Raw genomic sequence first — 22,376 nt, 5'->3', positions numbered from 1 at the left:
ATTCTGAATGTAGAGCAAGATGAAGGCGCCTACCCGCTCGAATGAGGTGATGCGGTAATGCGGTCGCGTTTGCACTGGCCATCCCGACCTCTGCTCGCAGGTATGGCTATAGTTGAGGCAAGAGCTTTGCGATACCAACACCCGAGTTCACAGAGGGGCACATAGGAACTCCTCTAGCAGATCGCGGGCATTTGGCCAGCCGCGTTCTCTCTTTACAAGCCCTATAATTTCCATCCACATTTGCAAACAAGCAGTCAACTTGCAACTCTTAAAGCTTAAAGGACACCAGACTCGCGAGCAGCTGAAGGCACCAAAATGGGCCGGGCGGGAGGCGAGGGCCTGAAGGGCTATTACCGTGCCAAGATTGAGGAGCTTGAGCTGCAGGTCAAGGATAAGACGCACAACTTGCGTCGCCTGGAGGCCCAGCGCAATGAGCTCAACTCGCACGGTGCGCAACCTGAGGCCGGTCCCGTCGAGAAGTCCCGGACTCGTTGCCTTCTGACGGGCCCTCGCTAACTGCTTGCTACGCAGTCCGCATGCTGAAGGAGGAGCTGCAGCTTCTACAAGAGCCGGGCTCCTACGTGGGCGAGGTTATCAAGGTAGGGGGGCACGAGGCGAGGGCGAGACGGCCGGCGTCTCGACGGGCACCGAACACGCTATGTCTTTGGCCCGGACGGAGTCAAGGAGGGAGGGTAGCTGTATGTGCAAGAGGGGGCGGCTCGGCGCCTGGCCGGGAGGTGCATGGTGGGAGTGGGAGGAGGAGTACAAGTGCTGGCGGAGGTGACGGGTCGCAGGGCAGCGAGCAGGCGACAGCGCCTGGCGCTGGCGTTGCTATCGCTGTTGTAAAGCTGTGGCTACAGCTGTGGTCGTGGCTCTAGGCGCATTCGGGATTGATTACCAAACGGCGTGTGCGCGGGTGCGGCTGGGGCTAGGTGTCGGAGCGTCTTGCCCTGCGTGTCTGTCTGGCTGCGTGTTTGTCCAGACATGGCTGCCATCCCAGGGTGCATCAGGGCTGACGGCGCGCGAGCGGGGCCGGGGCTGGATGAGCAGGGTGGGGCGTGAATCTGGGGAAACGGGCACCTGGTGGCAAGCGGCAAGCAGGGTAGGGGTTATTGCGGCAGTCGCCCCGGCATGGCTCACACGCGGACAGACACCAACCCGCCGACGGATGCCTGCCGCTGCGGGGGGGAGGCTAGAAGCTGCATGCCAGCTGTGCCTGTGACTCGTGCTGTGCCTCACTCCTGCCTGTAAATCCCCTCCATGTGCACAGCACCGCTCACGCCTACAACACAACGCGATACAACACAGCACACCCAGCCCTCACGCTCCCTCCCACACACGCCCTCTCCCTTCGTGGTTAACAAGTACTCATGCATGTAACCCCCATAACCAAATCCCCACAGCTCATGGGCAAGAACAAGGTGCTTGTCAAGGTGCACCCCGAGGGCAAGTACGTGGTGGACATTGACAAGGTGAGGAAGGCGAAGGGGTGGAGAGGAGGGGTTGGAGCAGGGGGGAGGTTGGAGCGGGAGGGGCGAGGACGTAAGACGAAGGTGGAAGGCCGGGCAGCACCCCACGGTAGCACCCATGGCATGACACGGGCGGGCCCGGGGGCCGCACACGGCCTGGCCGGAGCCAGCCGGCCCATGCCCCCCGCCCCCCGCCTCTCACCACACCCCCAACCCCCCTGCCCCCTGCCCCCGGCACCCCCACACCCCCTACACTTACCCACAGGACATCTCCATTGACGCGCTGAACCCGGGCGCCCGTGTGGCCCTGCGCAACGACTCGTACGCGCTGCACCTGGTGCTGCCCACCAAGGTGGACCCGCTGGTGTCGCTGATGAAGGTGGAGAAGGTACGAGGAGGGGATTGGAGGGGGGGGAGGTGGATTGGACGGAATCTGTGGGGGAGGAGACGGGGAGGAGGCGGGGGGAGGGAGAGAGAGGAGAGGAGGGGGGAGGAGGGGGGCCAGGCGGGAGGCGGAGGAGGGGAGGGCGGGGAGGTGGGGTGGGGTGCGGCACGTGTTCCTTTCCCATGTGCTCTGTAACGCATACGTACACGCACTGATCCTTTCCCCCCCCACACACACACACACCAAGGTGCCCGACTCCACCTACGACATGATCGGCGGCGCTGAGCAGCAGATCAAGGAGATCAAGGAGGTGCGAGGGAAGGGGGAGGGGGGCGGGGTGAGAGGGGGTACGCATTTGGGTGTCCGGGTCGGGGGAGGGGGGGGCACCATTCCATGACAAAGTGAAGTGCGGGGGTTTGTGGGCTGGTGTAGGGGCTGGTGGAGAGGGCCGCCTCTACCTCTCTCGTCCCCTTCATCACCGCTATCGCCTCACCAGTCCTGCCAGCAATTCCTTTACACACACGCACGCGCACCTGACACACGCGCACCTGACGAATGCAGGTGATTGAGCTGCCCCTGAAGCACCCGGAGCTGTTTGAGAGCCTGGGCATTGCGCAGCCCAAGGTGAGGGGCTGTGTGTGTGGGCGTGTGAGTGTGTGTTGTCGGAAGGAGTATGTATACGTGTGTCTTAGCATGCAAGGAAGGGGTGTGAAGGCGTGGGAGTGTGGGGCCTGCATGGTGCCCCAGGTGCGGTCTGGCGGAGGAGGTGCTGGCGGCCCGGCGCCCCGGGGTGCGCTGTGGGCGGACTGCCTTGGCCGCACATCTCTACCGCTTACCACCCCTCTATTGGTGTCGTACAAGATTCCCATTCCCCTCCCCTCCACCTCCTCCTCCACCACCCCCTAGGGCGTGCTGCTGTACGGCCCGCCCGGCACCGGCAAGACGCTGCTGGCCCGCGCCGTGGCCCACCACACCGACTGCACCTTCATCCGCGTCAGCGGCAGCGAGCTGGTCCAGAAGTACATCGGCGAGGGCAGCCGCATGGTGCGGGAGCTGTTCGTCATGGCGCGGTGAGGGAGGGGAGGGGAGGGGAGGGAAGGGAGGGGAGAGGGACGGGGGGAAGGGACGGGGGGAAGGGACGGGGGCGGAAGGGACGGGGGCGGAAGGGACGGGGGGGGGGGCAGGAGATGGGGAGCGGGGATTTCCACCATGCGAAGGGAAGTGCAGTCGGCTAACTCTGGCGAACCCACCCCCTCTCTGCCTAAGCCTCGCACCCCCCCCCCTCTTCCTCCTCCCCCGCCCCTCTCCTCCCCCCCCCTCTGCAGCGAGCACGCTCCCTCCATCATCTTCATGGACGAGGTGGACTCCATTGGCAGCGCCCGCACCGACAACAGCGGAGGAGGCGGAGACAGCGAGGTGGGAGGCGGAGGGGGGCCGGGAGGGGGCCAGGAGGGGTAGCAGGCTAACGTGTCGGAGGCGGAGGGGAGGCGGAGGGCGAAACCAGGGCTGGGAATGGATGGGTGGGTAGGTGGGTGGGTGGAGCAGCTCTAACCGCTGCGTGCGCACACGCAGGCCCCGCACCCCATGCCTCTTCTCCCGCCTCCCCCCTCATACCCCTCCCCACGGACGTCGGCACGGCGTGCTTATTATGTAATCTCTCCCTCCCTTCCCCATGCACCCCTCCCCCCGCCCCTCCCCCCCTCCCTCTCCGCCCCAGGTCCAGCGCACCATGCTGGAGCTGCTCAACCAGCTGGACGGCTTCGAGGCCTCCAACAAGATCAAGGTGAGGAGGGGGGGGGAGGGAGGAAGGGAGGGGGGAGGGGAGGGTGGAGGGGGCGAGGAGGGGGGGAGGAGTCAGGAGGGGATGTTGTGTTGGGGGTTGTATGGGGGTGTCAGGAGCCTGCCAGGGGCCAAGCCTCAATGTCGCTCTGTGTGCTGGCTGCAAGCTCTGCGGTCTCGTTGAAACTGCCCCATAACCCCCCAACGCCGTGCCCCACCACTCACCCACCCTCCCTCTCTCCCCCCCCTCCCTCCCTCCCGCTGCTGCCGCTGCTGCCGCCAGGTGCTCATGGCCACCAACCGCATCGACATCCTGGATGCGGCGCTGCTGCGGCCCGGCCGCATCGACCGCAAGATCGAGTTCCCCAACCCCAACGAGGCCGCGCGGCTGGACATCCTCAAGTGAGTGGCTGAGGGGGGAGGGGGGCCAGGGCCGGGGGAGAGGCAGAGGGAGAGATGGGGATCCTTGTGGTGGGGAGTAGGAGATTGCACGCGTTGGGCCGGGTGGTGCTTCTGCGAGGCCAGGGACACAGCGCCTAGGGACACGGCCTTGTCCGCTCGCCCACCCCTTCACCATCACACCCCCTCCCCTTCCCTGCCTCCTCATCCCTCCCCCCCTCCAGGATCCACTCCCGCAAGATGAACCTGACCCGCGGTATCGACCTCAAGAAGATCGCGGACAAGATGGCGGGCTGCAGGTGAGGGTGGCTAGGTGGGTGGGTGGGGTTGTAACTACTAGCCCAAACTATACCAAACCACGCGAAACTAGCGGAGCACTGGGTGGTGAGTGGGGGCAGGCGTGCGAGCCCGAGAGGTGGGGGACGGGGACTACGAACAGAAAAGAAAGGTGTCCGGCCCCGATTGCTATCATGGTTCTCAACGCTTGCATCTCGGGGCTGTGCGCCCTGTGCTCACAGCGACGGAGGTCCACGCATCGCAAACGCCCAGGCCGGCCCCACTGTACCTCGCCGCACCCTGTTGCTCTCAGCACCCCGTGTGGCACCCGCAACGGCCCCCTCACCCCCGCACCCATGCCCACTTCTTAAATACTCATGAATGTAACCCCCCCCCTCCCCGCCCCCCCCCCCCACACACACACACACCCGCCCTCCACAGCGGCGCCGAGGCCAAGGCCTGCTGCACCGAGGCGGGCATGTTTGCGCTGCGGGAGCGCCGCGTGCACGTGACGCAGGAGGACTTTGAGATGGCGGTGGCCAAGGTGGGTGGGGAGGGTGATGTGTGGGGGGTTTGGGGGGGGGGGGGTATGTAGATACCAGCCCAAACTAAATCGAACCCAATGCAGCAGAGCGGGAGTGGGGCGGGCGGATGGTCGGCTCGGGTGGCATGCGTGTGAGGTCAGCCCCAATCCCAACTGGACGGGGGGTGGGGCGGTGGGGCCAGTCGCCGATGGCCAGCCGCCGACGCCCCGGACACCCGCGCAACGCTGAGTGCGCCTGTGGCTGTGAGAGCGGTGACACATCGCCAGCCCCGACCCCAACCCCCGCCCCAGTCTCAGCCCGGTCCTCACAGCCCTCCATGTGCCTGGTCCTCACAGCCCCCCATGTGCCCGATACTGCGCCCTCAACTCGCCCTCGCCCTCACCCGCACCCTCTTCCTTCTCTGCCCCCACCTCCCCCTACCCATGCAGGTGATGAAGAAGGACAGCGACAAGAACATGTCCATCAAGAAGCTCTGGAAGTAATTGGTTGGCGAGGAATGGAGGGACAGCTATGCATATACCGGCCATCCTCTGGAAGGATTTCCCTGAAAGCTTATCAATGAGTTAGGCACGTGGAAACACAGGTGGTGAGGGTTGCCGGTGGAGTAGAAAGCGGGTGTGGAGCGGACAGGGGGGAATGTAGCCACCATTCCCAGAAAGGGTTGATTGGAGGCGGAGCTGGGGAGAGGACGTGAAGGCCAGGGGGAGCGGCAGGGGGGAGCGGGCTGTGGAGCTACGGGCCTGCCGCAGTGGTGGATCCAGCAGCGCCCGTGCTGGCCGTGCCGGGCTAGGGGCTAGAGCGAGCAGCAGAGGGCAGAGGTAGGAACCCAGCCACGAGGCTGCACCAGCTGCACGTGCACGTGTGTGTTGGGTCAAGGCGCTGAAGAGGGGACACGGCGCATGCGCTTTCAAGTCGCGGGCCGTGGTCGGTGCCGTACATGTTGGCGTACCGGACGTGCGTGTGCCGTACCTTTGTTGGCACCCGGGTTGTTTTGAGCCACGTGCTTGCAAGGCGATGCAGCACAGGGGTCGTATCTTGTTTTTGGGGTAATGTCTAGCTCCAGACAAAAACGGCCGGGTGGCCGCCGTCTTTTGTCTGGGCACATGGCGGTTTGGGGGCTTCTCCATAGGAATTCGGACAAAACCCGCCCCAAACCCGGGCCAACAAAGTCTCGCCCCAGACATTAGCCCCCGGGAGGAATGTCTAGGAAACGGCCAAAATGGCCAATTAATGTCTGGAGACATTAAGATAGGAGCCCTGATTGCAGCAGCAGCAGCAGCAGCTCTATGCAGGGGGCGGCTGGCAGGCGGCAGTCAGACGGCGCAGCACGTGTGGACGCGAACGGTAGCACCATTACAAGTACACCACCGTGTCAACCTGCGCATGATGCGTACAGCACACTGGCGCGAATGAACAAGACTGCCGGCCACCGGTAGTCCGGTACAGACGACTCGCGGGTGTTGCATCGGGTTGCACCTCGGGCGTTGGGCGGGCCATGCACCTCGGGGCGCAGCTTCCGACACGTCCTCGCCACAACACCAGCACCAGCACCAGCCAGGCAGCTACCACTACCTTACATGCCCTGCCAGTTGCCACCACCACGTCAGCTAGCGTAACATAAAGGCCTGTGGGCGTGTGGTCAGCGCTGCCACTCCAGCACAATGCGGGCACATCAGGGCAGGGCACGTGTCCTGATTCGTGGGTGCACTCAAGACCAGGGCGGCAGGGCCGCCGTTTCCATGACCTGCGCACCAGCTGCGCTGGACACATACACATACCTGCTTCAAACCTACACACTACTGTACATACATACAAGAATACAATACTAGCACTAGCCGCTCCCAGCATGATACGGTAGTGTCCCACGCCAACCCCCCCCCCCCCACGGGAGAGCGGCCCACGCCACCCCCCGTTTGGTTTAGTATGGGCTGGTATCTACAACCCCCCCCCCCGCCTCGCACCACCCATCCTACACGTCAGCACTAGGTCCTGAGACCGCATCAGATGCTACCGGCCTCCCACACACACACACACTTACACCTGCCATACGTACGTCCGCGGTACGCCGCACGCATGTGCACCTGCCAGCACGTCACACCAAAACACACAGGCAGGAGTGTGCTCCACATACGCCACGCCGCATGCACACGGGATTGGCTCACCAAGCAGTCGCACCCTGAGGAAAGAATGAACAGTCACAACGGACAACAGGCATCAAACATGACTGCTTTGGTCCGGGTCGGACCTGGCTCTCGGATCACGTCACACAATGCCGGTAGTCCATGTGCGAGTGAGTGGAGGACTGTGGCCCCTACTTCCCACTGGGCCCCGTCTGGAAATGAGCGAGTGAAACAACAGCGGACATCAGACAAGCCCCAGCGGCTCGTGACGGATGGACACTCTGACGAAGTCCCCAAATCACACACACGCTAGTTTCACCCAACATTAAATAAAATGCATGTTCGAGACGAGTGCAGTTGTCACAACGGTCTGCACCACACGGCCGGCGGTGCGGCCGGGGCTGTCGGCAGCGCTCCCAGCTGTCAGTGGTCAGGTCGGTCTGGAGCGTACCGTATGCGCCTCTAGCTATCCCTCTACCCCTGCCTCTGCCCGTCACACCCTTGGCCCTCTCGGGCCCTCTCAGGCCCTCAACTCACACAACAAGTCCACCACCACCGCTGGCCAATGGTGCCGCGGCAAGCCACCCCCAGACAGCCAGCTCCCCACAACTCACGCCGGTGCTCTCATTCTGGTTCACGCCATTCACTCCAGTCACGCACTCCCAATATCAACAAGTTCTACGTCTAGTGGTTTGGTATGTTCCATCTTGTCGTGTCCATTCCGGCCCGGCCCAGCCCGGTCCGGTCAATACAGGACTTGCAGCTCCACATCCCAGCTGCCGCTACCGCCTGCCGGCGGCAGCACGCCACCTGCGCTGCCGCCACCCGCACCAAACACCTCATCACCCGCGCCCGCCATGGGCCCCGCCGGCCCGTCATCAAAGCCGCCGGCGCCGCTGTAGGCGGAGTGGAAGGCGCTGTCGCTGTAGCTGTAAACGGATGAGTCAGCCACTGCCGCCGCGGCGGCGGCGGTTGGCCGCGCACGGCCGCTGCTGACGGCGGCGGCGGCTACTGCGCCGGCGGGCAGTGTACGGCGGCGCAGCAGTATGCCGTACTGGCTGTAGCGCTGGTTGAGGGACTTGATGGTGTCCTCCAGCGCGGCCAGCCGCTTGCGGCCCTTGTACTGCGGAAACGTGGAAAGGTGGATGCGGGGGGAAGGCGGGTTCACGTACGGTGCGTGCTGAGGCCCGTGGTCGGTATCAGGCGCAAAGCGGGAGGGGGAGGGGCGGTAGCGGGGGAATTGAGGGTGCGTGCGGGTAATCCTGGCGGTTCGGTGGCCCGCCCACGTTTTCCAACCACGTTTTCGCCGTTGGAACTCGCGCACGCACGCACCAGCTCATATGGTACAAGCACCAGTGCCGCCAGCGCTGCAGTCGCCACCATGAGTGTTGTGAACACCAGCGCAGAGGCCGCGGCATGCGAGCGAGCGGCCGCGTTCAGCGATTCGAGAATGTCGGCGAGCACCTCGCGAGGTAGCCGCGCGTCCAGAGCGCGCAGGCCGTCGTCGTCTGGGGAAGCCAGGAATCCTGTGTTTTAAGACCCGAATGGCATACGTCCGGAATGTTGTCAGAAGCTCGGTTTCAAAGGCTGTTCGTGGGAAAGCGAGTCAAACTAGGGTTTGGCTTCGAGTACCCGTATGCACACGCCGACCACACATATAGCCTAACCTTCATGGGTCATTTGCAGTGGCACGCAGGCGACGGCCCTGAGGCCGTCCTGCGACCGTGCGACCTGCCGCGCGACCGGCAGCGAAGGCGCGTCTGAACTCCCACTGACAACTTCAGGGTCCGGCCCCGCTGCGTACTTGCTGCCATTACTGCGTTGCTCTGAGAGCAGTGGAAAATCAAGACAAACTTCGGGAGCCGGCATTGCGGCGGGAAGGGGCAAAACCAGGAAGGGCTTTTTTCTCGGTTCAAGCGTTCAATTGCTCTTGACTGTATTTCGTGGACAACATATAGCTTGAGTATGGTGCGTTGCAACAGGATTGCCTTAGTGCCGCTGAAACCGAGTGGGGTTGGCCGGGCTGCTGACGGCGCTCAGAGCCTAACGCCTGAGTAATGGTATAGATAGAGTAAATGAGAGTACGGTTTATGTGCAACTTCGGGTGCCCGGTTTTGGATCAGCGACTGTTTCGATGCAGGACTTCGGGGGCTCCTTTCACCTTTTCCCAGTTAGGGTTTGGAGCTCAAAGTCCCCCCAGTCGTTTGCCCATGTCCCGCGGTCCTTGTCCATTGTTGCGATCCGCTTGCCACTTGCAATTTTGTTTCAAGTGTGTTGTGTTGCACTGCTGCTGGCCCAGCCCATCCTTTCCACCGCCTTCCTCAGCTGCAATGTCAGATGCCTTTCCTCCCACAGATGCCCGACCACGCCCTCGCGACTGCCAATGGCGGCCAGGGAATCAGGCAACATGGCTTTCGTGCAGATACTTGTAGCCGTCAAATGTCTGCTGCGATCCCGAAGCTGAACTGATTGCGGTGGGTTAGCATCGCCAGGCTTCTCTTGGCGATTCTCCTAGGCTGGTCCCCGCTCGGCCCCGGCGTGTGATAAAGCTACCACTTGCCTCCGTGTGTGTGCCTGAAGAGAAGACCCGTGGTCCTCGTGGTCAGCCTCAGGGCTGTCCTACGGCTGACGTGCTTCCCATCATATGAGTGCGCACTGCTGCCACCCGAAGCTAGAGCACATAAACGTGCAATCTAGGTCTCCTTGCATAGTTTACATTAAGCGTCTGGGCAACATTTCTGGGGAGTGTAGGGGGGGATGCGAAGCGGTGGTGAGGGGGCACGGTGGCATGGGCGCTCATTCGGGTGAGCAGGTGTTAGCCTGAACCAACCGGATAATCCAGAATTCCACAATTTATTGGTTTCTAGTGATCAAGTTGACGAACACGTCGTCAGCAGGCCGCGGAGGAAACGCATTATTCGCGTTTTTGCACGTCTTCCGCTTTACACCGGTATACTACTACATGATTGCTAGAAAGAATGCACAGAGGCTAGATTGCAGACGAGGTGAAGGCGCTGAGTAGCATTACTGTCTCACACGCGACAGCCGCGAATGCCTTACTGGACATCTATCTGCATAAACTGCATTCACACACTGAAGGCCTGAGTTAAGCTTAGGTGCTGCGCGGTCAGTCGAGGTCAATGGCGACCTCACGACCAGCACCTCCCTCTGGCTGTGCGCAGCAGCGGGACATCGGCCCCGACCTCGCCAGCGCCGCACATCGGGCCACACCGGGGCACACGTCATGCTGTGGGCAAGTTCGCTCGGACCTCGGCCCCGCCACTGCCGCGGCAGCCAGCGGCCCTCCCCACCAGCACACCGACCCGCCCCACCACCCGCCCCACCACCCCCACCCCCACCACCAAGCCGGACACAGCGAGCCGGGCCAGCCCCTGCACGAGGCGGCGGGCGCTCAGCGGCAGGGCCGGGCCGAGGGCCGGGCCGAGGACCGGGGCCCCGAGGAGGAGGCGTCTGCGTCCGCGCCTGCATCTGCGTCGGAGCAGCACAGGACCGCCTCGTCTGCCGCCGCCGGCAGCACCGCCACCGCCGGCAGTGCTTCTGCGGGCAGCGCCGGCGCCGCGGTGGTGGGGCCTGGGGCCGTGCATGGCTGGGGCGCTGGGCTTGGGGACTGCAGCGGTGGGGACGAGTACGGCGCAGGGAAGGCGCTGCGCTCCCGGAGGTGGCAGCCGGCGGGGGCTACTGCCGCCACTGCTGCCTCTGCCACCGCTGACGCCTCTGCTACTGCCGCTTCTGTTGCTGCTATTGCCGCTACTGCCGCTGTGGGATTAGCAGCACATGCAAACCAGGCGACAACACTGGCACCGGAGCCGGCTCAACAGCAGACTGCAGCGGCGATGACCGTTGCAACCGCAGGAGGGGAGGCCGGAGGAGCCCCGAATGCGGGCCTGGGTCCTCTCTCCTCGCCGTCTCTGGATCCGCCAGATCTGGATCCACCGCCGGAGCCAACGCCGGCGGTTGGCGTGCCCACGTCCCTGGCGGCGGGCGTGGCGGCGCTGGCGGCGGCGGAGCCGCTGGCGGCGGCGGCCCGCGGCAGCGGCGCCCCGGTGGTTGTGGGCGTGACTGCGGGCGGCTCGGATGTGGTGGTGATGCGGCTGCTGGCCACTGGGCTGATGCGGGGTGAGGCGGGGAGGGGGGGGAGGGGGGTTGGAGAAGGGGCTGGAGGGGGCTGGGGGGGGGGAGATTCAGAGTGTGTATGTGGTTGAGGGTGGAGTGTGTGCAGTGCTGAGAGGCCCGTGTGTGTGTGGGGGGGGGGGGCGGGGCATGTGTCAAAGGACTGCGGGCAACTGCGGGCAACTGCAGGCGGGGGGCGGGGGGCAGGCTGCGCGGCCGCACGCGTTGGGCGCCCCGCCGCACCTGCTGCCCGCGCCCCGAGCAAAACCCCACCCACCCGCACCCCAGCCCACCCCACCCCACGCCCCTGCGCAGTCCACAAACTCCTTCCACAGTCAACTCCCGCTCAGCACCCCTCCCTCCCCCTCCCCCGCCCTCCCCTGCCCGCCCCCCGGCCTCGGCAGCCGCGCACCACCCGCGTGCCGGCCTGATTGTGTTTGCGGCGTACGGCGACGCCTTCCCCGCCCCCCTGGCGGGCCGGCTCCCCCGGGCCGTGTACGACGACATCCGGAGGCAGCTGAACCAGGTGGGTAGGGGGGCGGGGGGCAAGTGTGGGTGGATGGGGACATGTGATGTGTTAATAGTTTGTGTGTGAGGCGCATGTGGGGACGAGCGGGAGCAGACCCTGGAACCCCCTCCCGCTCCCCCGGCCACGCACGATCCACCTCCCCTCTCACCCCGCCTCCGCACGAACCGGCCCCCCGCAAACCCTACCAACACCATCCACCCCCCTCACCCTCACCCTCCCCTGCTCCCGCTGCCCTAACCTCGCAACCCTCTCCTCCCCCACCTCCCCCGCCTCCCTCGGCCAGGCGTCCTTTGAGGCCCGCGGTGCGGCGCTGCTGCGGCCGCCCGCCTCCTTCGCCGTGTGCGTGTGCGCCGCCCTGCCGCTGGCCTGGCCCTGGCTGTGCCCCCTCATGGCGGTGAGGGCTGGGGGGGGGGGCTGACGGCTGCCGGGGGAGGGGGGTTAAGGAGGGGGATAGCTTCCAGATGAGGAAGCAAAACAAAAGCAAGTCAGGGGCGAGGCACTTCATCGCCCAAGTCCAACGAGTGAGGGAGAGGGGGGCTAGGAGGGGCCTAGGCCTCACCCTCGTCCTACGTCAACCACCTCCACGACCGCAGTGTTGGTGCTCACTGCTCTAACACTGCAACGCCCTCCCCCCCCCACACACACGCACGCACACACCTTCCCCACACCACAGCAACGCATCTCCCGCACCGCCGAGGTGTGGGAGGCGGCGGTGGGCGCCATCAACGCCCAGTACGGCACCTCGCATGGGGTCAACGTGCGCATGCGCGGCGGCATGTACCTGCAGGTGGGAGAGGGGGGGTTACATTCATGCGGGGGGTGTTGTTGTTGTTGTAGATACCAGCCCAAACTAAACCAAGACCTGGAGTGCGGGTGTGGGTGTGGATGCGGGTGTGGGTGCGGGCCTGCGGGCCTGCGTGTCACCGCGTCAGCCCACGCGCGCCGACCCCGGTGGCCACTCTCATGGACCCGCTCTCACCCCCGCCCCCGCCCCGCCATCCCACTGTGCGGCTGGCGCACACGTACAGGTGGTGGGTGGCTCCTCCGTGTTCCCACTCCCCTCCGCCCACACCGCAGCCCACACCGCCGCCCGGGACCAGCCGCCGGCAATGCTGCAGCAGCAGACCCCCCCAGCCGCCGCCGTCGCCGCCGCTTCCTCGGCAGCCGCTCCACCGGCGGCGGTGGCGGCGGTGACGGCGGCGGGGCCTCAGCCGGCGGCGGGCAGCGCCACGGGCGGGGCTCGCCAAGCGGCAGTAGCAGCGGCGGCGGCGGCGGCGGCGGCAGGCGGCGGGGCAGGGCCTGAGGATGACGGGGATGACGAGGCGTTGCTAGCGGCAGTAGCAGCGGCGGCGGCGGAGGCGGACCGGCTGGGGCAACACGGCGGCGGCGGCGGCGGCGTGTGGGCTCTGGGGCTGCAGGGCGCGGGGGCGCTCCTGGGTCCGCCGGGGTCTGAGCACGTGGGGCCAGTGGGGCCGGCGGACAGGGGGCGGGCGCTGACGGCACCGCAGCCCCACGGCCCGCCCTCCCGCGGCCCCGCCGCCACCTCCACGTTTCCCTTCCTCACGGCATTGCAGCAGCACTCGCCTGATCTAGCAGCAGCAACAGCAGTAGACTCACTGGCAGTAGACTCACCGGCAGTAGACTCATCGGCGGTGGCACCAGCTCCCACGTGGGCGGATGCGGGCGTGCAAACCACTGCACCGCCGCCCGCCGTAACCGCCGTCATGTGGCCCGTGGGCGGCGGCGACGGCGGCAGTAGCACTGGCGTGGCGGGCGCGCGGGGACAAGGGCAGCAGCAGCAGCAGCAGTGGCCGGCGGCAGTAGCAGCGGCTGGCCTTCCCATGCTACTGCCGCGGGCGCCGCAGCTGCCGGCGGGGGTGGATGTGGCTGCGCTGCTAGCCAGGCACCTGCCGCCGCAGCTACTGCCGCCGCAGGGGCTGGCAGGGCTGGGGCTGGCGGGGCCGGCGGCGGCGGCGGCAGTAGCAGTGGGGCCGCCGTCAGCAGGCGCGCCGGCAGGCCTAGCAGGTGTAGCAGCAGCAGGCGCAGCGGCGGCTGGACCGGCGGCAGGTGGGTGGCAGGCCGTGCCGACGCCGTCAGGGGCAGGGACGTCTGTGGCGGCGGCGGGTGCGGTGGACTCCTGGCCGCCGCTGTGGCTGGCGGTGGCGGCGGCGGAGGCGGGCGGCAAGCCGGCGCCGCAGCCGGTGAGTTGGGGATGGGGGCGGCGGTTATAGCTGGCGGGGGTAAGGGGGTGGGGTGGGATTGCACATGTGCATGGTGGGACTGGGCAGGCGGCTGAGTGCTGCGAGTGGGTTGTGTGTGGGCAAGGCAAGTGAGGCACTGTGGATTTCTGCGGCTAGGGGTGCGAGCGCCAGACACGCGGCGGCTACTGAGGTGTGAGAGGGGGGGTACCCGGGACCTCCCTACTGAAGTGGTAGGTGGGGGGAGCGTCACTGCGGAGTCACCACTTTTGCACGCGCGCGTACATCAAAACACACACAGGTCGACCCCTTCACCCGTGCACTTTTCTAGTACGCACATGCACACGCACACCCGCGCGCTCACAGGTTCCGGGCGTGTTGCAGTGTCTGGGCCGCACCCCCGGCGGGAGGCTGCGCTGGCGGCTGCCGTTGCTGCCAGCATTGTCAGGTGAGGGGCAAAGAGTTCGGGGGACGGGGGTTAGGGGTACGAGTTTTAACAAGTAGCACAAACATCGGTAAACAGAGACGCGATAAAACGTTCAGAGGGCACACACACAGCAGCGGGCTGCTAGGCGGCATAGTGGGCCGTGGGCCTGGCAGCGGTCCATGTGCGCCCCCTCCCCGGCCTGCCCCGGCAGCAGGTGTGGCTCGCAGCCCCGGGGGCTGCTCAGCCGCGTGTGGGCCTGGGCGGCCGGGTTGGCTGGGCAGCCTGGTGGCACGAGCGCTAGGGAGGCAGTTGGCAACACACCGATGTGGACTCACACAAGCCTTGGCCCCGGTGCTGCACGCACATGCACACACACACACACACGCAATGTTTTCCTTGTGCTTTTTAACACACACATTAGGGCCCCCAGGGGACCCCAACCCAGCAAAGGATCCCACCTACACCTCCTGCAGACCTGCACCCTAGCACTGTCCCTAATACGGTACTGCTGGGAGGGCTGGAGGCGCGGGAGCATTTGGGGCCCGAGCCCCCACGGCCGCTGGCACCGCGTTGGCTGGGGCATCGAAGCGCCACTCGTGCCCTGTGCATGGTGGCTGCACTGCGGGTAGCTGCCCCTAGCTGGACCCTGCTCCCCCCACCCGACCGCTACCCCTGGCGTCGGGGACGGAAACGGTTGTACGGGGCGCCGTACGGTGGTTGTGGGAGAGGGGGGGGCTGGTGGATATGACGTGGGCCTGTTAGCTCAGTTGGTTAGAGCGTGGTGCTAATAACGCCAAGGTCATCGGTTCGATCCCGATACGGGCCAGCGGAAGCCTTTTGGGCCACGCGCCCACGCTGCAATACGCGCACGAGAGGCCTTAAGGATGTAAGGCCTATATGCCTGGTCGGACGGGCGGTCAGACGACATTTGGGGGTTCGGGGGCGCTCGGGGCTATGTATGTTGTGGTGGGAGTCCTGTCATGGTATTGGGGATGGAAAGGCACACAGACGGGAAACATGCAAAGCTGTGGAGGGTATGGATAAGCCGCTGCATGAACCACATAACTGTGGAGGGCAGCCGCTGCAAGTACTGCATTTTGCTTGTGCAGGTAACTGCACTACCAGCCGTGACTACCAGCCCGCAGATAGCCATGTGCAAGCAGTATGCTAGCAGATGCATTGTTCTGTGCTGTTCATTGCCGTGCCAACCACAATCAAAAGGAGTGGCCTTCCCATGCCCTTCTGGCATGCAACTGGCCCACCAAGAACAAGGGAAAACAACAACGGCTGTGATCCACAACGCCACCATACTGCTTTCTGCTAAGAGGCCACCCCACTCCCACCACAACGTACACAACCTCGAGCGGCCCCGACCCTCCAAATAATGTTTGGCCGTCCGTCCTACCAGGCAAATACCTTTTGGGCCTTGCCCGCGCACGTTACAGCGTCAGTCTGTGGCCCAAAAGGCTTCCGCTGGCCCGTATCGGGATCGAACCGATGACCTTGGCGTTATTAGCACCACGCTCTAACCAACTGAGCTAACAGGCCCACATCATATCCCTCAGCCCCCCCCTCTCCCACAACCAGCGTACGGCGCTCCGTACAACCATTTCCGTTCGCCCCCGTCCGGGTACAACTGACGCCGGGGGCAGTGGTCGGGAGCCGCCAGGGGGGGGGGGGCGCTGATTGTCCAGCACGAGATGCAGGCGGTCAGTGCCAGCGGAGGTGGAGCAGCTGGTGCACGGCCGCATGTCGCGCTGGATGATCGCTGGCTTGACTGTGCAGGCGCAACTCCCCTGAACACCATCGTACATACAGTACCCTTCCTGCTGTACCACATGCAGCACGTTTGCATCAGCTTTGCACACTTCCACGAATGCCCTGTTCACATTGGCTTTCCGATGCATGCTCAAGTTGGTGGGGTTTCTAGTCAAGTGTCGAGGTTCACACACACGGTTCCCTATGTACACTCCAAGTCTGCGCGGTTGCTAATCAAGTGTGGCGGATGAACATCGGCGGCCTCCTTTTACATTCCATCACCGCATCGGTGTTGCTGGTTGTTGCCCCCCACACGCACATGCACTGCTTCCTTTTGTGCCCGTCTGCCTGTGTAACCTGCCCATCGCTCCACCTCGCCGTGCATTCGTCCCCTGCCGCACACGCGCCCTTGCCTCCACACCTGCACCGCACAGCAGCAGCGAGCCGCACATGACTGCGACCGCGAGCGACCGCGTCAGTCCCTGCGCAGGTGTACCTTGCCGACCCCTACTCCACAGGCCTCTAGGGTGTGCTCAGAACAACGCATCTGGTTGCCTTCCGCTCTGGTCTAAGTACGCGTTAGTTCCGCAACACTCATCAATAATCTGCTAGCATATTGCTTGCATATGACTAACTGTGGGCTAGTAGTCATGGCTGGTAGTGCAGTTACCAACCAAAATGCCGTATTTGCATCGGCTGTCCTCCACAGTTTTGTGATTCATGCAATTTATTGATATGCTTGAAAGAATGCAATGGCTCTGCACACCCTCCACAGCTTCGCTTGTATCCCGTCTGTATGCCGTTCCATACACCAACATCCACACCGCTCCGACCACATCAGACGCAGCCCCGAGCGCCCCCGAACCCCCAAATGTCGTCTGACCGCCCGTCCGACCAGGCATATGCCTTAAGGCCTCTCGTGCGCGTGTTGCAGCGTCGGCGCGTGGCCCAAAAGGCTTCCGCTGGCCCGTATCGGGATCGAACCGATGACCTTGGCGTTATTAGCACCACGCTCTAACCAACTGAGCTAACAGGCCCACGTCATATCCACCAGCCGCCCCCTCCCGCACAACGGCCATACGGCGCTCCGTACAACCAATTCCATCCCCAACGCTTTCGTCAGGGTACAACCAGCGGGTTGTAAACTCAGTAACTTCAGAATCCCCGAACTCGAACCAACCCCCCCCCCCTACACGTTCGGGGGGGGGGGCGCTGAATGGCAACGATTGTTACGTGTTTCCGCTATCATGGTGACACGGATGCAGGACATGATTGTCCACATTCAAGCAAGTATGGCACCGGCGTGATACACGTGGGCACACACACGCGTGTATGATTCCGTATGATGGTGTACATATACACCGGGGTGGTGATACATGCTTCTTCGGCACGCGTCTATCTATGTTTTGCTGTAATGACTATTGTTCGCCACTCTTGCCTGCTCAAGTGTGCGCGTTCTGTTCTGCACAACTTCTCCATGCAGTTCCTAGAGCCAGGCAAACACTTTTGCAAAAACAATAACCAGCAACACCGATGCAGCGATGGAATGTACAAACGAGGCCGCCAATGTTCATCCGCCACACTTGAATAGCAACCGCGCAAACTTGGAGGTGCATAGGGAAGCGTGTGTGTCAACCGTGATACTAGACTAGCACCCCACTTGGAACATGCATTGCAAAGCCAACATGCTGCATGTGGTAGAACAAGGCGGGCCCTATATGTACGTGGGTGTTCACGGGAGCTGCGCCTGCACAGTCGAGCCAGCGATTGTCCAGCACGAGATGCAGGCGGTCAGTGCCAGCGGAGGTGGAGCAGCTGGTGCACGGCTGCATGTCGCGCTGGACGATCGCTGGCTTGACTGTGCAGGCGCAACTGCCCTGAACACCATCGTACATGTAGTACCCTTCCTGCTGTACCGCATGCAGCACAGTTGTATCAGCTTTGCACACTTCCACGAATGCCCAGTTCACATTGGCTTTCCGATGCATGCTCCAAGTTGGTGGGGTTGCTAGTCAAGTGTCGAGGTTCACACACGGTTCCCTATGCACGCTACAAGTCTGCGCGGTTGGTAATCAAGTGTGGCGGATGAACATTGGCGGCCTTCTTTTACATTCCATCGCCGCATCGGTGTTGCTGGTTGTTGCCCCCCACACACACATGCACCGCTTCCTTTTGTGCCCGTCTGCCTGTGTAACCTGCCCATCGCTCCACCTCGCCGTGCATTCGTCCCCTGCCGCACACGCGCCCTTGCCTCCACACCTGCACCGCACAGCAGCAGCGAGCCGCACATGACTGCGACCGCGAGCGACCGCGTCAGTCCCTGCGCAGGTGTACCTTGCCGACCCCTACTCCACAGGCCTCTAGGGTGTGCTCAGAACAACGCATCTGCTAGCATATTGCTTGCATGTGACTAACTGTGGGCTGGTAGTCATGGCTGGTAGTGCAGTTACCTGCACAACCAAAACGCCGTATTTGCATCGGCTGTCCTCCACAGTTTTGTGATTCATGCAAGGGCTCTGCACACCCTCCACAGCTTCGCTTGTATCCCGTCTGTATGCCGTTCCATACCCCAACATCCACACCGCTCCGACCACATCAGACGCGCCCCCGAACCCCCAAATGTCGTCTGACCGCCCGTCCGACCAGGCATATGCCTTAAGGCCTCTCGTGCGCGTATTGCAGCGTCGGTGCGAGGCCCAAAACACTTCCGCTGGCCCGTATCGGGATCGAACCGATGACCTTGGCGTTATTAGCACCACGCTCTAACCAACTGAGCTAACAGGCCCACATCATATCCACCATTCGACACCTTCTCCACAACTGCCGTATGGCGCGTGTTCCGTCGATGACGCTGGGGGGACCAGGGTCCAGCTAGGGGCAGCTTCCCGCAGTGCAGCCACCATGCACAGGGCACGAGTGGCGCTTCGATGCCCCAGCCAACGCGGTGCCAGCGGCCGTGGGGGCTCGGGCCCCGAATGCTCCCGCGCTTCCAACACACCCATATCATATCCCTCGACAGCCCCCACCCCAATAACGGCCATATGGCGCACAGCACAACCGTTTCCGTTGGCGACGCCGGGGGCAGCGGTCGGGGGCCGCAAGGGGGGCCGCCAGGGGGGGTTGTTGATACCAGCCCAAACTAAACCAAACCCAATGCAATAGAGCGAGGAGGAGAGCGTGGCCGATGCTTGACAACGGAGTGGCACGCGACAATTGTCCCCACCCCCGAAATGCACCGAGTTCCCACCAAGGGGGGGGGCCAAGGGAGCCACTAGCGGGTGGGGTGGGAGGCCGATGGATGATGGGACCCAAGGGGTGCATGGGTGGTGTAGGAAGTGTGGCTGTCCAGGAAGCGCGATGGTCCCCCCCTCCCGCGGTCCTGCCCCTGCAGTACCTGCGACCTCCAAGCCCCCGCTAGTGCGCTTGCCCTGTGCCCCACTCAGTCTACTCACCCACCCGGCATTCTGTCACCTGCACCTCCTCCCCCCCTCCTCTTCCTCACAGCCTCGCTGCTGGCCGGCACCACCGCCTCCGCCTCTGGGGCCTACCCCTTCACTCTGTACCCAGACGACTGGAGTACGGCACTGGCGGGTCGGCTGCCGCGGGAGGTGTACGACCACGTGCGGGTGAGAGCCTGAGAGGAGTGCGGTGGTGGGGGGGGTTGCGGTGGAGGGATAGGGGGGAGGGTGTGGGGACTGTGATTAGAGAAAGGGTTAGGGATTCGGGTGCAAGACGGAAACGATTGACTAGGACCCATGTTGCGACTTGTGAGGAGGGGAGGCATTGTGCTGTGCAGTGTGCACCCCGGCAGTAGGGGTGAGATAGATGGGCGGCCACTGGGCGGTAGTCTCCAGTACTGGCTGCGCCTTATCACAATGCGGGCCCGCACCTCCTGACAGCAATCCTGATTATGCCCCTCCCTCCCTATCCCTCTCCTCCCCAACGGGTCAGTCCGAGCTCAACGCTGCCGTGGCGCCTCACGCGCTGCCGCTGCGGATGGGCCTGGGGCGGCTGGAGGAGTGGTTGCTGCAGCCGCTGGTGCTGTGCTTCGGCAACCCGGTGGGTGGCGGTGGTCAGGGGTGGGAGGTGGCGGTGTAGGTGGTCACACTAGCGCCCGCCGCCTGGTAGTACGGGTGGGGTGGCACAGATCATCAGCGGCCGAATCTGGTGGATTCGGAAATGCAAGTCCTGAGCACGCCTGTGCCAGCGGCGTGCCCGGTTGCATGCGGCTGCGCAGCTCACCCTGCCCCCGCCCTGTCCCCTGCCTGCCCTCGTCTTCTCCCCCCCCTCTCAGTACCGCACACTGCGCATCCGCCTGGCCCTGGAGTCCACCATGACACACCTCAACTCCCACTACAGCCAGCAGCAGCAGCAGGGGCAGCAGCAGGGGCAGCAGCAGGGGCAGCAGCAGGGGCAGCAGCAGGGGCAGCAGCAGGGGCAGCAGCAGGGGCAGCAGCAGGGGCAGGGGCAGGGGCAGCAGCAGGGGCAGCAGCAGGGGCAGCAGCAGGGGCAGCAGCAGGGGCAGCAGCAGGGGCAGCAGCAGGGGCAGCAGCAGGGGCAGGGGCAGGGGCAGCAGCAGGGGCAGCAGCAGGGGGAGCTCAGGGAGGGGCAGCAGCAGGGGCAGCAGCAGGGACCGGGAAGGGAGGGGCAGGGGCCGGAACGGCAGCAGGGTCGAGCGCCAGTCGCCGTGGCGGCAGGAGGGGCCCTGACAGAGGTGGAGCTGAGCCAGCACCAGCACCAGCAGACGCACCAGCACCAGCACCAGCAGCCGCAGGCGGCTGGGCCCGCGGTGGGCGTGTCTGCCGCTGCCGGCCGCATGGCGGCCAACAGCAGCACTGGCACTGGCGGCACTGGCACTGGCACTGGCACTGGCGCTGGCACTGGCGGCACCGGCAGTGGCGCTACCAGTGCCGGTAGTGGCGAAGGGGCGGGTGGCGCAGGGGCGGGTGGCGGCAGCGGCACTGCCAGTGCAGGGGCGGGTGGGCTGGAGCTGCGCCTGTCCTGGCACCGGGACCCGGCAGGTGCGGGTGGGCAGCTGCTGGGGCTGGGGCTGGGCCTGGGGCTGGGGGCGCGGCTGCGGCTGGACCTGGAGTTCAGCAGCGACCTGTGATTGTGAGGCAGGCAGCTGGAGGGCGGGCGGCGGGGGGCGGGGGGCTGATGATGGGCATTTAAAGCTGAGCCGTCCATGGAAGCGAGAGGAGAGAAGGCAGGGGCAGGTGGGCTGCTGGTAGCGGACTGCAAGGCCCAATCATACGTGGGGACACGGCATCGGGGGAGAGTGTGCAGCTGGGTGGGTCAGTGGCTCAGTGCAGCGGCGGCGCCTGGTCACCATGCCCAGTGTGTGTGTGTGCACGTGCGGCACACGTGGCTCACTTGTGTGCCTACCGATTACGAGTGGTGCTGTGGCCTCGTGGCGGGCGCCGTGTGTGGCGGGCGCCGTATGTGGCGGGCACCGTATGTGGCGGGCACCGTATGTGGCGGGAACCCTAGCTCGGCCGTACTTGGATTGGGGGTTGCCGAAGTGGGAGGTGGTGTGCGGGTGGGCCGCCGGTCACAGGGTCGAAAGTGACAACACCGCAGCAGTGAGTGGGCGTGCGCGGGCGTGAGCGAGGCATATGTGAGTATCTATTTATGTGTGTGAGTGTGTGTATGCGAGAGTGAAAGCCTTAGCGCGTACTCATTAAACAGCTGACGCAGATAGGGTGCGAGGCCGGCCGGCGCTACTACTGATGCAGTCGGAGCGCTGCGAGTGCAGCACAACCATTCATTCCTAGCTGCGAATTCGAATGAATGTTAAACCGTGGTGTGAACATGGGAGCATGCATGAGTTGCATCAGTGTTGTGAACGTGCGCGAGAGCATGCATGCATGGGGAGTAGAGGGTTATAGGTGCAGTGCAGTGTGTGGGCCCACGGTGTAGGCCCCAGGTGTGGACACACACACGACCTGTAGCCGGACACAGCGTTGAGCTTGTGATTGATGGGCATACCGTAGTAGGCTGTAGGCTGTAGGCAGATGTGCTGGCGGTGCCGCTGGGTGGAGCCGCTGGTGCTACTAGCTGGGGGGGGGGGGGTGAAGGTGCCCTACGTACCGTTGTGACACCTACCGGCCAGCTGCACGAGTCAACAGTAGTATTTATGCGGCGGTCTGGTGTCCATTCATGTGATGTTGTAGACTGGAAGCGTAGCGTGCCCTCAGGCAAAAGTTTCGCTCCCACAACACACTGGGGCTTCTATGGCCAGTGGTTATTTCCAACAACAGGCAGAGGCGCGGGCAAAGGCCCGTATGTGTTGTGCTTGCACGCTCAATTTACGACCAAGTACATGCAGCAGCGCTGGGGCCCGCTGGAGCAGACCCCCAT

At 64.3% G+C, this 22,376-nt stretch overlaps 4 protein-coding genes across 4 annotated transcripts; 3 read left to right on the top strand and 1 right to left on the bottom strand.

Annotated features, from left to right (window-relative positions):
• Nucleotides 1–105: 105 nt before the first annotated feature.
• On the top strand, nt 106–6,111 carry CHLRE_04g216600v5 (uncharacterized protein). Its single transcript, XM_043061704.1, has 13 exons — nt 106–448; nt 532–599; nt 1,404–1,472; nt 1,735–1,857; nt 2,102–2,164; nt 2,416–2,478; nt 2,761–2,924; nt 3,180–3,270; nt 3,572–3,637; nt 3,917–4,035; nt 4,257–4,331; nt 4,750–4,852; nt 5,282–6,111. Exons 1-13 carry the CDS (start codon nt 316–318, stop codon nt 5,333–5,335), a joined length of 1,191 nt encoding a protein of 396 aa, XP_042924962.1. The 5' UTR covers nt 106–315; the 3' UTR covers nt 5,336–6,111.
• Nucleotides 6,112–6,194: 83 nt separating this feature from the next.
• Nucleotides 6,195–9,205, bottom strand: CHLRE_04g216550v5 (uncharacterized protein). Its single transcript, XM_043061703.1, has 3 exons — nt 8,641–9,205; nt 8,306–8,499; nt 6,195–8,096 (listed from the first exon to the last, which is right to left on the bottom strand). The coding sequence occupies exons 1-3, from the start codon at nt 8,840–8,842 to the stop codon at nt 7,719–7,721; spliced, it is 774 nt and encodes a 257-aa protein (XP_042924961.1). The 5' UTR covers nt 8,843–9,205; the 3' UTR covers nt 6,195–7,718.
• Nucleotides 9,206–9,845: 640 nt separating this feature from the next.
• On the top strand, nt 9,846–15,160 carry CHLRE_04g216500v5 (uncharacterized protein). Its single transcript, XM_043061702.1, has 7 exons — nt 9,846–11,110; nt 11,509–11,630; nt 11,917–12,027; nt 12,307–12,420; nt 12,662–13,834; nt 14,198–14,279; nt 14,680–15,160. Exons 1-7 carry the CDS (start codon nt 10,114–10,116, stop codon nt 14,742–14,744), a joined length of 2,664 nt encoding a protein of 887 aa, XP_042924960.1. The 5' UTR covers nt 9,846–10,113; the 3' UTR covers nt 14,745–15,160.
• A 3,415-nt stretch (nt 15,161–18,575) lies between these two features.
• Nucleotides 18,576–22,331, top strand: CHLRE_04g214769v5 (uncharacterized protein). Its single transcript, XM_043061672.1, has 4 exons — nt 18,576–18,993; nt 19,521–19,642; nt 19,968–20,075; nt 20,311–22,331. The coding sequence occupies exons 1-4, from the start codon at nt 18,918–18,920 to the stop codon at nt 21,124–21,126; spliced, it is 1,122 nt and encodes a 373-aa protein (XP_042924959.1). The 5' UTR covers nt 18,576–18,917; the 3' UTR covers nt 21,127–22,331.
• Nucleotides 22,332–22,376: the final 45 nt, after the last annotated feature.

The sequence above is a fragment of the Chlamydomonas reinhardtii genome, chromosome 4 (genome assembly GCF_000002595.2).
Source record: "Chlamydomonas reinhardtii strain CC-503 cw92 mt+ chromosome 4, whole genome shotgun sequence".
NCBI classification, from domain to species: domain Eukaryota; kingdom Viridiplantae; phylum Chlorophyta; class Chlorophyceae; order Chlamydomonadales; family Chlamydomonadaceae; genus Chlamydomonas; species Chlamydomonas reinhardtii.
The sequence above is the reverse complement of the archived record's forward strand: the minus strand, read 5'-3'. Positions and strand labels throughout refer to the sequence as shown.

Excerpts from the sequence above, each read along its gene's own strand:
- CHLRE_04g214769v5 (XM_043061672.1), top strand. The coding sequence starts at position 18,918 with ATGCACAGGGCACGAGTGGCGCTTCGATGCCCCAGCCAACGCGGTGCC. Across the intron at positions 19,643-19,967 it reads AGGTGTACGACCACGTGCGG|TCCGAGCTCAACGCTGCCGT; the intron begins GTGAGAGCCTGA and ends CCAACGGGTCAG. Across the intron at positions 20,076-20,310 it reads TGCTGTGCTTCGGCAACCCG|TACCGCACACTGCGCATCCG; the intron begins GTGGGTGGCGGT and ends CCCCCCTCTCAG.
- CHLRE_04g216600v5 (XM_043061704.1), top strand. The coding sequence starts at position 316 with ATGGGCCGGGCGGGAGGCGAGGGCCTGAAGGGCTATTACCGTGCCAAG. Across the intron at positions 449-531 it reads CAATGAGCTCAACTCGCACG|TCCGCATGCTGAAGGAGGAG; the intron begins GTGCGCAACCTG and ends CTTGCTACGCAG. Across the intron at positions 2,165-2,415 it reads AGATCAAGGAGATCAAGGAG|GTGATTGAGCTGCCCCTGAA; the intron begins GTGCGAGGGAAG and ends TGACGAATGCAG.
- CHLRE_04g216500v5 (XM_043061702.1), top strand. The coding sequence starts at position 10,114 with ATGGCGACCTCACGACCAGCACCTCCCTCTGGCTGTGCGCAGCAGCGG. Across the intron at positions 13,835-14,197 it reads GCAAGCCGGCGCCGCAGCCG|GTTCCGGGCGTGTTGCAGTG; the intron begins GTGAGTTGGGGA and ends GCGCGCTCACAG. Across the intron at positions 14,280-14,679 it reads GTTGCTGCCAGCATTGTCAG|GGCCCCCAGGGGACCCCAAC; the intron begins GTGAGGGGCAAA and ends CACACACATTAG.
- CHLRE_04g216550v5 (XM_043061703.1), bottom strand. The coding sequence starts at position 8,842 with ATGCCGGCTCCCGAAGTTTGTCTTGATTTTCCACTGCTCTCAGAGCAA. Across the intron at positions 8,500-8,640 it reads ACTGCAAATGACCCATGAAG|GATTCCTGGCTTCCCCAGAC; the intron begins GTTAGGCTATAT and ends CTTAAAACACAG. Across the intron at positions 8,097-8,305 it reads TGCTTGTACCATATGAGCTG|TACAAGGGCCGCAAGCGGCT; the intron begins GTGCGTGCGTGC and ends ACGTTTCCGCAG.